This window comes from Raphanus sativus, chromosome 5 (assembly GCF_000801105.2).
Source record: "Raphanus sativus cultivar WK10039 chromosome 5, ASM80110v3, whole genome shotgun sequence".
Taxonomy (NCBI): domain Eukaryota; kingdom Viridiplantae; phylum Streptophyta; class Magnoliopsida; order Brassicales; family Brassicaceae; genus Raphanus; species Raphanus sativus.
Window position 1 is genome coordinate 20,810,914 of NC_079515.1, and position 11,850 is coordinate 20,822,763.

Here is an 11,850-nt window from a genome sequence, read left to right on the forward strand (position 1 = left end):
AACACAAAAATTAAATTAATTAAAAAGCCAAAAAGTTAAAAAAATAATTTAAAAGTATTGCAAACAATAATCACTTTCCTCTCTCTCTCTTTCTCTATCCCACCAACAGCCGACGACGACGACGACAATAACCGCTTCCGTCAGAGTCAACGGCGATCGCTTCACGCCGTTTCAGCTACTTCTCTCTCCTCTTCTTCCGAATTGATTCTCTCTTCCAAAACTGACAAATCTCGAAGACGACGACGAAGAACAGATCATCGTTTAGAATAATAAGCTGATCGATACCTTCTCCTCCGCGAGATCCGGTTAAATACTCCCGATCGCCTCCGGTTTACGGCGATCGGATTCAGTTACGATCTGGTTTATCGCGGTTAGGTTAGCCTAAGTAAGGCCTTCGATTAAGCATTTCGATTTTGAGCTCTTGGCGGTTAGGTTTTTTTCTTCGAGTGAAGGTTTACTGATAATCCTAGGGTTTAGCTAAACCGGATTTGGTTTAGATCCGTCTCGAATGATTACTCTAAGCTGATCCAGCAACGAGAATGACGATGGGACGGTTTCTCTCACTCGTCCGAGGCGACTCAGCCGAGTCGTCGCCTCGGGAGATCACCTCACCGAGCAACCTCATCGGCGAGTCCGCCGGCGGCTCAAACGGCTGGCTGATTAGGTTCTTCGATTCCGCCTTCTTCTGCGAGTGGATCGCTGTTAGTTACCTCTACAAGCATCCACACGCTGGTGTTAGGGATTACTTATGCAATAGGATGTACACGCTTCCTTTATCAGGCATCGAGAGTTATCTCTTCCAGATTTGTTATATGATGGTGCACAAGCCGAGCCCCTCGCTTGATAAGTTTGTGATTGATATCTGTGCTAAGTCGTTGAAGATCGCGTTGAAAGTGCATTGGTTTTTGTTGGCTGAGTTGGAGGATTCTGAGGATAGTGAAGGGATTAGTAGGATTCAAGAGAAGTGTCAGATTGCTGCTACGGTTGTGGGTGAGTGGTCTCCTCTTATGCGTGTGCAGAGTGAGGTTACGACGACGACCCCTGGGAGTAAGAATCAGGTTTTGAGTAGGCTTTTGTCGTCGAAGCAGAAGCTTTTCTCGTTGAAGTTGTCTCCTCCGATGCAGAAGTCTTTGTCGTTCTCGCCTTCGCCGCCGCCGGGGAGTAGCGTTCAGGATGATGGTGGGCAGTCAGCACCTGGTGAGGATAGTAAGATTTTTAAGAAGCTGATTCCGAGTCCTAAAGTTAGAGATGCTTTGATGTTTAGGAAGTCTGGTGAGAAGGATGATGAAGAGAATGAAAAGGAAGGGTTTTTCAAGAGGCTCAGCAGGAGGGACAGCAAAGGTGAGGGGGATGAGACCACGTCTAACTCGGAGGGTTTCTTTAAGCGTCTCATGAAAGACAATAAATCAGAAGAGGAGGAGGTAACAAACAGTTCCGAGGGGTTCTTCAAGAGGCTGTTAAGTAGTAAAGGAGAAAACGAGGAATTGACGTCGAGTTCAGATGGGATGTTTAAGAGGTTGTTACGAGATAATAAAGGTGATGAAGAGGATTTGAGTGCAAACTCGGAGAGTTTCTTCAAGAGGTTATTGCGAGAGAATAAAAAGGAGGATGAGGAGTCCAATGCAAATTCTGAAGGTTTTTTCAAGAAACTATTCCGTGACAGCAAAAATGAGGAAGACAAAGCTCCTAAAGCAGTGGATGATGAGGACAAAGATGGGTTCCTTAAGAAACTTTTCAAGGATAAATTTGATGACAAAAGACATGTTAATGAAAAGAATGAGACGAATGGAGCTGTGCTTGCTGATGATAAATCTGGTGAAGAGGATGAAAGGGAGGGGTTTTTCAAAAAGTTATTCAAGGAAAAGCCTGACGACAAGAAAGACATTGTCAAAGCCGACGACGGCGGTAGTGAAAGCGAGGGTGACGAATCTCCAGAATTTTCTCTGTTCAAAAGATTATTCCGTACACATTCAGAAGACGCAAAACCTACTTCAGAAATTGAAAATACGAGCAATGGCATAGCTGAAAGCAGTCCTGGGACAGAGAACTTTTTCCGTAAATTGTTCAGAGATCGTGACCAATCTGTTGAAGATTCTGAACTATTTGGATCAAAGAAACACAAAGAGGTTTGCTCTCATTTGACTTGGTCTTTTGTGTTTCTGTCTTATTGCAAATACTGGGTTTATCTGTACTGTTTTGACATTCGACTGCAGTTAATTACTTATCTATACCGAACGTTCTTTACAGTCAGTGTGCTTGATTATGGTGCATAAAAATCTTTCTTATTATAACCATTGCAGAAGCGGCCAGGTTCACCTAAGCAGCGGGATGATACTACATCTGGTAAGCCCCCACTACCAAACAATACCGCTTCACAGTTCAGGAAAGGGGCTTACCATGAGTCATTGGAATTTGTACAAGCGTTATGTGAAACATCGTATGGTTTGGTAGATGTCTTTCCCATAGAAGATAGGAAAATTGCTCTTCGGGAGGTGATCATTACACTTGACTTTCCCATATTGATGAATTATTTTAGGCTGTTAAATTATATACCTTTGTAGCAACTGACTAGACTTCCTGTTTCTTCTGTTTCGTTTTAGTCTCTTGCAGAGATCAATTTTCATTTATCTGAAGCTGAAACCACCGGAGGTATTTTCTGAAATTGGATCTTACGACGAGATATTATTTAGAGGTTTACTTTATTTGTATAGCTCATATCTATTTAGCCGGCATGCATTATCTTAGTAACGTATGCTTTTCTCTGAGAGAGAATGTGAAAATTTTACCCCGTTATAATGTTACTGAGATCTAAATCATGTATCTTGTCTTAGAAATAAGTAGTATATGTTTTGTATCATGTTTCTGCTGCTTATATAAGTCCAATGTATGGTAGATCTTGGTCCTTGTTTTGGCTGATTAGATTTTCAGAAGATATTGCAATCTTTTCACTCTTGTTTGGAGATTTTAACCCCACTTTTAATTTCTCTTTTTTCACTGATCTTATGATTTCAGATTTAGAAGCAGTTTAGATTCCTTTTTCATTCTATCTACGTTGATTCTGTTGTGTAACTGTTTTTGTTACCAGATACTAAAAAATTTCCCTAATAACCTTCCAGGAATTTGTTTTCCAATGGGGAGAGGAGTTTATCGTGTTGTTCATATTCCTGAAGACGAATCCACTCTTTTGAATTCTAGGGAAAAGGCGCCGTACATGATCTCCGTAGAAGTTTTGAAAGCGGCAACACCCAGGTAAATTTAAAATTTCTGAAAAGTGATACTTATAAATTGCTTTTATTTTTTCTGAAAAGTATACTTATCTAGTACCTCTACTAGGATGTTACCAGCTTTTTATGTCTGTTAGTCGTACCAAGTGTAAAACTTTATATGATAGCCCTCTCCCATTGTTCTTTTTGTTTTCTGAAACAGTGGTAAAGATACATCGAACTCCCAGAAGCTTTCCAGAGGGGGCATACCATTGGCCAACGGGGACGCATTTTTTCAAAAGCAACCTGCATGGGCTTATCCACTATGGACTACTCAGGAGGTTTATCGCAACAGTGCTGACCGAATGTCGTTATCCACTGCCCAAGCAATTGATCAGGCAATGACTCCTAAGCCCGACGTGAAGGTGAAACTTGTCAGTGTAAGCCTCTCAGTGGAGAGTCGTACTGCATCTCTTGAATCACTGAGTGATCCATTTGATGATGTCCTGGCTGAGGTCCCAAGAACTGGGCTGGACTCGGATCTTGAATGGGTAAGGGTGGTCGTGACGGCGGACCCAGGACTTCGTATGGAGAGCATTCCTGATCCAGGAGTCCCACGTAAAAAGGAACATCGCCGTGTTCCAAGTACTGTTGCCATGGAGGAAGTAAGGGTGAGTATTTCTTGATGGATAACTTGTAGAAGGCAATTACATGTATTTTTTTCCCATTTGAATTCTATATGATACATGATGTACTTTTTCTTGTGGTGGAAATAACTCTGATACTCAATTGAGCCGATATTTTAGTGGCATGTACTTGTTCTTGTCCTGTGCACTTCAGTTACTTATAGGCACCTACAGTTTGAAAGTCAATATATTGATATTGCATGTGTTCTATTTGTTATTCTTCCTCTACCCGTCATTAATCCTCAATTTAATAACTTATGCAGGCTGCTGCAGCGAAGGGTGAGGCACCTCCAGGCCTTCCTCTCAAAGGGGCTGGTCAGGATTCGTCAGATGCACAACCAAGGGTGAATGCATGTTTAACAGATCTTTCTTTCCTTTTCCTGTTCTAAATTTTTAACTGTCTATTTATTTTTTGTTGTGTGCACCAGGCCAATGGTGGAATGCTAAAGGAGGGTGATGCCTTATCTGGTGAACTTTGGGATGGAAAGCGAGAGAGAATACGTAAAGCTTCAATACATGGAAATTTACCTGGTTGGGACCTGCGTTCTGTAAGTGCTGCATAAAATCATACCCTTTATCTTTAATATTGTGTGTTTCCCTATCGAGTTCATTCCTCTAAAATTAAGTTTGTTATTGATAACTAGAATAGGTATTTGTGTCAACTAGCTTGATATAGCACACAGTTTTCTGTTATTGGGGTTGAAATTGTTGATCTTCCTTATCTAGAATGACCGTTTGCCATATGTTATTTGTTTCTACCTCTATTTTTAAAAGGCTGTATATCTTCGCAGATCATTGTGAAGAGCGGTGATGACTGTCGGCAGGAACATCTTGCTGTGCAACTCATTTCTCACTTTTATGGTGGGTGATCCTTTCTTATATCTACTACTAGTGTCTGTTAAATATCCTATTTCTTAGTGTATTGCTTCTCATTTTCGTTTTTATGCCTCTTCTTATTCTGTTAGAGACGACTATATTTCCAATCTTATGGAGAATTGTCTTGTCCGTGTGCTAGATATATTCCAGGAAGCAGGTCTACCGCTCTGGTTACGTCCTTATGAGGTCTTGGTTACGTCTTCGTATACGGCCCTTATAGAAACAATTCCAGATACGGTAATTTTGTAAACCTGAACCCTGTTTAATTTACTACGTTGTATCCTGTCATAAACTTTCTACAGTGGAAGCATATGTAAAAAGTACCATTTTCCCTTCCTGCAGGCTTCTATTCATTCTATCAAAAGTAGATACCCCAACATCGCTAGCCTACGTGATTTCTTTGCTGCAAAGTATAAAGAAAACTCTCCGAGTTTTAAGCTCGCCCAGGTAATGTAGTATTGAGGTAGATCGTAATAGTTCATCTCAACCAGCATGTTTGTTATTTTTTTTCATATAATAAATGATCCATTCTTACCTTCTTGTGCCGTATGCCATTATGTATATAACCTTCCGAGATGGCTTCTTTTGCAGAGGAATTTTGTTGAGAGTATGGCTGGATATTCCTTGGTCTGTTATCTTCTGCAGGTACATCTTTTAGCGCCCCCTTATCTCTCAGTACATTGTTTATTCACCTGTTTAAAAGCATCTAAGTGCGTTGTAAACGTAGAGATTTATTATAGGTCTTACATGTTTCTGTTGCTATTGATATGTTACATGAATAGCATGTTTTGAGGTTTTAAGGCTCATGGTTTTGAATTGGTTGTTGTAGGTAAAAGATCGTCATAATGGAAATCTTCTCTTGGATGAAGAGGGTCATATCATACACATTGATTTCGGCTTTATGCTTTCGAATTCTCCTGGTGGTGTTAACTTCGAGAGCGCTCCGTTTAAGTTAACACGTGAACTTCTTGAGGTAATATAATTAACTCCGTTTAAGTTAACTCCGTTTAAGTTAACACACTCAAGTCTTTCTCTAATATAATTTGTTTTTTTTTTTAATTCGTCTCTTGGAAGTCTTTGTTAGTCCCAATTTATACCTAAGAAAAAGAAAAACACTTTGTGACAACTAGGTCATGGACTCTGATGCTGATGGAGTTCCAAGTGAGTTCTTTGACTATTTCAAGGTATCCACGTGGCTCTCCCTCTCGCCTCTTAATTCTATCACTTTTAAAGTCTCTTAACCTTTTTAACATCTAACTTGTGATTAGGTGCTATGCATTCAAGGATTCCTTACATGTAGAAAGCACGCTGAGAGAATTATTCTCTTAGTTGAAATGTTACAGGTATCATCATAATCTCCTTCTTGCCTTCTTCAGATAAGTTATAATATGCTAACAAAGCCTAGTTATTTTTCCGTGTTGTGTATCGTATTTGATTAGGACTCGGGCTACCCTTGCTTCAAAGGTGGTCCACGAACCATTCAAAACTTAAGAAAACGATTCCATCTAAGCTTAACCGAAGAGGTAGATCCTGTCTTATGTTCTTTGAATTCAACTTCTCATATGATCCACTGTTGGTAACAGTCTTTCTTTTATTTTTGCATTTGGTTGGGTCACGAAACCAGCAATGTGTGTCGTTGGTGCTATCTCTAATCAGCAGTAGCTTAGATGCATGGCGAACACGGCAATATGATTACTACCAAAGGGTCTTAAATGGAATATTGTGATGGAACAGTTCCATTAGCTAGGGAAAACCAACATAATAAGGGTTAACCTCAAAACATACATTTGTATGTTGGGTTCAAAAACGGGCTAGAAACCATGCGTCGTTTTGAGGAAACCCTTTTTCGCATATAGCAAAGGCAGAAGAAAGAGAAAAAAAGCCTTTCACCTGAAGAGAAGCGAGATCAGCGTGAGTGGGAGAAGAAACCAGTCACACACTTAGAGAGTTTGTGTACAGAAAGATTTTATCTTTTTTCTTGATTGTTTTTATCTTTTACATTGCTTACTACTTGCAGGAGGGAGAGAAAAGAAAGAAGGCAAATGCCTTAATTTTCTTCCCTCTTCTCAAAACAAAACCCTTTTATAGAGATGATGACAACTGATGATGTGATATTATTGTATAAATCGTGTATTATCTTTTGTTGCATTAGAATCTGAGCCAAAAAAAAAGAAAAACTTGTGGAACATATTAAACATTCGTTTGAAGTTGTGTATTTTCCATGGATTCTTCCCTTAAAAAATGGTAATGTCACTAATCAAAGGATCATACAAGATTAAAGTCAACGATTACATTTTTAAAAAGACATAATACAGGGGTAACAAAAGTTAGCAGAAGTAAACTATCAAAGCGGCATGGGGCAACTTCTGTAGGCCAGGTTTAAAGCTGTTATTTCCTTCACTTCACGTTGATCATAGATTACAAGAAGCAGTCGAGCTTCTCAAGGATGGGATTTTCATTTGGTGACAGATTCAGACAAAAGTAGTGTTGGATTTGCTTTCATATCCTTTACAAGCTACATTGGCTAGGTAACATATCCTACATTGCCTTGAGTTTTGAGCTCTGAGCTTGTGGTGATTTTGAGTTACATCTGATGCAGCCCTGAAGCTAAGCCTGCCGTGGAAGACAAGCTTCATGAAGTAGCGTCCAGCCTCATAGCTGCTTATGACAAGGCTAATCCTCCTGATCAGGCTCCGGCCATTTTGGGCTTGATCCGATTCGTTACTAGGGAAACATGATAAAACTGAGTTTGGAGCTGAGAGGTGGGGACTAAAGTGAAGCTATAACCACATAAACAGAGAGAATCTGAAACTTGAAAGCGTTTAAAAACTTTTTGCCAATTAGGACTGATGGGGAAATCTCACCTTATCCACACTCACCAACCACAATCCCGTTATTACATTCACACTTCCACGTCATCATCATCCTAATCCCCTTCCTTCATTCAGTCACCAATCAAAAAGACAAAAAACCCAAAAGCTCTTTTGACTTTCTGAAGAAGCAACAGAGAGAGAGATCTCTAAATGGCGGCCATGAACTCGAGTGTTCACCTGCAGCTACGCAATCTCTGGCGCTAGCTCAGTAGAGCTAAACCAGAAAGTGGGTTTGGTGAACTCATCGTCGGTTGGGTTTGGGTCATAAGAAACAGACGGTTCCTGTGATCAAAGCAGCTCACAAGTTGGTTGTGGTGATGATGATGTTAATGGAAGAAGATCCGCCATGGTGTTCTTAGCTGCTACACTCTTCTCCACTGCTGCTGTGTCTGCTTCTGCTAATGCTAGCGTCTTCGATGAGTACCTTGAGAAGAGCAAAGCCAACAAAGTAAAGTCTTGAATCTTGTTTGAGATCTTTTAAATAAAACATTATACGCAAAGTAAATGACCTTTTGTTGTAATTATGATTGATAGGAACTGAATGATAAGAAGAGATTGGCAAACAAGCGGAGCAAACTTTGCGAGAGCATTCACTGGTCCAGTTCGGAAGCTGCAGTTCCCTGAGAATTTCACTGGTTGCCAAGATCTTGCCAAGCAAAAGGTTTTATATTCCTAAAACTCAACCTTGTTTTTTTCTTCTTTCGGAGATAGTTGATTGAGTAGATCATGATTGTTCTTTGTGTGTGTGTTTTTTTTGTATTTGCAGAAAGTGCCATTTATCTCAGAAGATTTGGCGTTGGAATGCGAAGGCAAAGACAAGTTCAAGTGTGGTTCCAATGTTTTCTGGAAATGGTGATCATGTTCTGTTTTGTCCTTTTAATCCATTCTTGTATTAACTGATCTATCTATCAAAGTTCTCATATCCATTTGAATCTATCACTGTAATTATCTTCACCATAAAACTTCACTCAAGTTCATCATCTTAGACGAAGAGAAAAAGTGGCAATACTCAAACAAGTGACTCAACTCATACTCGACGCTACAATAAACGAATTAAATTTCCTAAAAGAAGAAAAGAGAGACGATGATAACGAGGAGTTACGACAATACAAGACTGTGTGTGTTTAACGTACAAAAAGAGTCTTTTTTTTTTTCCTTCTAACTCAATCCGCGATAGCATAAGTGAGAGTCTCTACATCTTTGGGTCGCCAAATTGACTTCTCTTCTGAACAGAAAGAACCTTCTTTTTCCTTTGAGAAAGTCATACGCACTTCCCATTTCATCGCTTTCACCATTGCTTCCACTTCTTGTATCGTCTCCGCATCGTCCCTCACTATCAGTTTCCCTTCCGGTCTCAACACCCTATCCACTTCCGCCACAACCGCCGTCAGATTGCACCTGTAGAAAAACACACAAGAGTTAAGTTTAGTTATATCAAATGTTTCTCAGAGACTAGAAAAAGACAACAGACAGACGCACCTTTGTTTGAGTTTGAGAAAAGATGGTCGGCGTGAAGAAGATCGTATGATCTCGGGTAAGTACTGAAAGATTCACACCAATCGTGGTAGATACCGAAGAGTCCTCGCTCATAGATTATTGCTAGCGTGTCTGGTGAATCTATCGGAACCACATTCATCACCCACACTTCATTTCTTTCTTAGAGCCGCTGCAAATCTGCAAAAGTGAACCAAACACACAAACGTCGTTAAAGTTGGCAATCACCTTCATGTTCTCTCTTCTTCTGTTTTTTTTTACTTACCCTCCATAAACGGCTTTCATGTCCATGACATTTCTAACAGTTCCCCAGTTGATTCCTAAACCTTTAAGGTACGATTTGGTCACTACACGTTTCCAGTGCTCATAATCAGCGGTGAAATCCTCTGGTGCTGCTTTTCCATATACTCCCGTCTGGGAACTCGATAACCAGTACGGTGGTTTATCTAATCTCCCTGGCCATTGCTCCGGCCACTGAGACCCACGTTGCGTTTTGTCTTCTGGTGCGGTGTGCATGCATGCTTGAAGTGGGACTTTCCTGTTAAAATCCATACCCAAGAATCATGTATATGATGATGATAAAACGTAAAATGGCTTGAGTATCAAGCACAATACCAAAACAGTTTATAATCATACCAAGATGCATTTGGGTCATCAGAGTTGGCACAAATTGGAGGATCTTGTTTTGATCTGCTTGTGTAGCATTCATTTGAAGTAGGCTTTTTGTAAGTAGCTACACCAACATTGTTGATCTTGTCCTTGTTAATCGATATGAGTTCCCAACACATTTTCTTTGTGAGTTCACTCATAGCTGCAAAATTCGCCAACATGAGTCAGGTGTGAGAAGAGGATGTTCTAGAGCAATTATATACGGAGGATCACGTTTTCTTTTACAACCTTTCCAAATTTCAACGTCTTCCGTCTTCTTCTGATAAACAGGAGTAGCAGACCACACAAAGAAGCCTCCAGGTCTCAATACACGGTTTAGCTCCAGAAGGAGTTTTCCACCTGTCCATGTATAGTGCATACAAGCATCAGAAAGATAACAAAGAGTTTGACACAGCTATAGCGGTTATGCTACTTACCTTCTATGTGCCATGGCACTCTACATCGAGCACAGTGAACAATGTCGAACACTCTGCCAGGGAAAGGTAGCCTTGTAGTGCCCATCACTGCGGAAATGGCAGGAATGCCTCTCTCAAGAGCAAACTGCACTTGAGCTTCATGTTCATCTTTAGGCGCAAGGGACATCGTGATCACGTCTCTGTCGAAGAGGAAACCTCCAAAGCTTGCAACACCGCATCCAACATCCAATACCACACACGCGAGCGAGCGTTACCCCACGCGATATCAGAGACAGACTGTAAAAGCAGATTTTTCATCAAAATAGGAACTTCATAAGCAGAAATACTACCATTTGAAGTAATCAAAGTACAATTCAGATCTTCTAACAAAAAGAACCAACCTCCTGTATGAAATCGATGTAATGAAGAGCACCATGCTTGAATTGGGTTCCTCCTCCTGGAAAAGTTAGATACTCACCGGTCACTTTAACCCAATTTTGATGGCCCTTATACTCAGCAAGCTTGGTATGAGGGACGTTGGTGTACCAGATCTGCATAAACCATAATATTATAGTATTAGCATTTTTTTAAACATATACATATAAATGATAGAGTGAAGAAAGTCAACAGACCTTTTCTCGACTTTTAGGCCACTCAATTGGCCGCTTGTATCCTTCAGGCAAAGGAACGAGACAGGTGGGCGGGCTGTCTGGACAATGCCTCTCACGATGCTCATAATGTTTAGTACTCTTAAGACTCCTAATGGCTTGCACGTTATCAAGACAAGGAATGTAATCCGGTCCGGCAGTAGTATTGCAGACCTTCCATTCGAAATCAATTTGATCACCAGAACTCTTCTGAGCTTCTTTCTCCTTTTTGGACTCTGTTGCTTGAGTTGGAAACGAACCATTCTGTGCAACTGTTTCATTCACTAGCTCTAACTGCGCCCCACCTGAGGTCTCGTTTTTAGGCTGACTCTCTTGCTCCACCACACTTGTCTTGGTGTTTTCCTTGTCAGGCTTTGTTTCATCACCTTCATTGCCTGTTTTGGTTTCTTTATCATCGTCACTGGACTTCTTCTCACTTTCATCACCCTCGAATTTCGTTTGGTTCTCCCCATCCTCACCGGACTCATTGTCCTCCGTCTCAGGCTTAGTCTGCTTTTCAGTAGAGTCAGAATTTTCTTCATTCAAATCTTTCTTCTCATCCGGATCACTTCCATCATCCTTTTTATTTTCCCCACCTTCGGTCTCACCAGATGAACTAGACTCTTCTTTAGTCTTCTCTTCCTTCTCCTCTTCCTTGCTTGAGCTCTCTCCGTTTGGTGTTTTACCAGTTGCCTCTTCAGGCTTCTGGCCATTACCTTCCTCCGCAGGTGGAGTCATCTGGTTCTTCATCCCATCTTTGTTGTCAAGATTAACACTCTGATCAGGTCCAAGAGAGGATGACGTCATCATCCAGAGACCGACTAAACACAGAGCCACAAACACAACTATAGTCACCGTTGAGCAATATCCTGACGAAGAAGGCCTCCTGTTGTCAATCCTAGTGTACCTTGGTTGCGCCATCACTCCCAAATCAAATCAAACAACAGACGATTACAAAAACGTGTACACACGCACGCCTACACAAAGATACATAAAACAAGGAAAAA

General features: G+C 40.7%; 2 protein-coding genes, 1 long non-coding RNA gene and 1 pseudogene across 5 annotated transcripts; 2 read left to right on the plus strand and 2 right to left on the minus strand.

Annotated features, from left to right (window-relative positions):
* The first annotated feature begins 56 nt into the window (after positions 1–56).
* On the plus strand, positions 57–6,913 carry LOC130512684 (phosphatidylinositol 4-kinase beta 1-like). 3 transcript variants are annotated; one of them, XM_057010904.1, is made up of 16 exons: positions 58–2,126; positions 2,301–2,492; positions 2,601–2,649; positions 3,117–3,249; positions 3,427–3,874; positions 4,153–4,233; positions 4,318–4,437; positions 4,681–4,750; positions 4,905–5,002; positions 5,108–5,212; positions 5,357–5,410; positions 5,595–5,738; positions 5,896–5,949; positions 6,034–6,108; positions 6,205–6,288; positions 6,390–6,913. In XM_057010904.1, the coding sequence occupies exons 1-16, from the start codon at positions 540–542 to the stop codon at positions 6,489–6,491; spliced, it is 3,396 nt and encodes a 1,131-aa protein (XP_056866884.1). In that variant the 5' UTR covers positions 58–539; the 3' UTR covers positions 6,492–6,913. The 3 variants fall into 3 exon arrangements, with proteins under 3 accessions (XP_056866886.1, XP_056866884.1, XP_056866885.1); XM_057010905.1 differs by lacking the exons at positions 6,034–6,108; positions 6,205–6,288; positions 6,390–6,913 and having other exon boundaries at positions 5,840–5,935; XM_057010906.1 differs by lacking the exons at positions 5,108–5,212; positions 5,357–5,410; positions 5,595–5,738; ... (2 more) ...; positions 6,205–6,288; positions 6,390–6,913 and having other exon boundaries at positions 57–2,126; positions 4,855–4,993.
* Positions 6,914–7,251: 338 nt separating this feature from the next.
* LOC130512567 (uncharacterized) lies at positions 7,252–7,898 on the minus strand. The gene is made up of 3 exons (XR_008946118.1): positions 7,816–7,898; positions 7,630–7,703; positions 7,252–7,545 (listed from the first exon to the last, which is right to left on the minus strand). It is a non-coding gene; the product is annotated as an uncharacterized LOC130512567 (long non-coding RNA).
* On the plus strand, positions 7,789–8,572 carry LOC130512566 (photosystem I reaction center subunit N, chloroplastic-like; annotated as a pseudogene).
* Positions 8,573–8,719: 147 nt separating this feature from the next.
* On the minus strand, positions 8,720–11,826 carry LOC130495118 (probable methyltransferase PMT26). The gene is given in 11 exon segments (XM_056986242.1): positions 8,720–9,036; positions 9,118–9,133; positions 9,136–9,286; positions 9,288–9,312; positions 9,398–9,670; positions 9,769–9,943; positions 10,030–10,140; positions 10,218–10,452; positions 10,455–10,493; positions 10,598–10,747; positions 10,829–11,826. Coding segments are annotated over 11 exon segments (2,346 nt in total). The 5' UTR covers positions 11,765–11,826; the 3' UTR covers positions 8,720–8,801.
* Between the last annotated feature and the right edge of the window lie 24 nt (positions 11,827–11,850).

Bases quoted from the DNA above. Each gene is read 5' to 3' on its own strand.
- LOC130512684 (XM_057010904.1), top strand. From the start codon at position 540: ATGACGATGGGACGGTTTCTCTCACTCGTCCGAGGCGACTCAGCCGAG. The intron at 4,438-4,680 runs GTAAGTGCTGCA...ATATCTTCGCAG, and splicing joins CTGGTTGGGACCTGCGTTCT to ATCATTGTGAAGAGCGGTGA. The intron at 6,289-6,389 runs GTAGATCCTGTC...TCACGAAACCAG, and splicing joins ATCTAAGCTTAACCGAAGAG to CAATGTGTGTCGTTGGTGCT.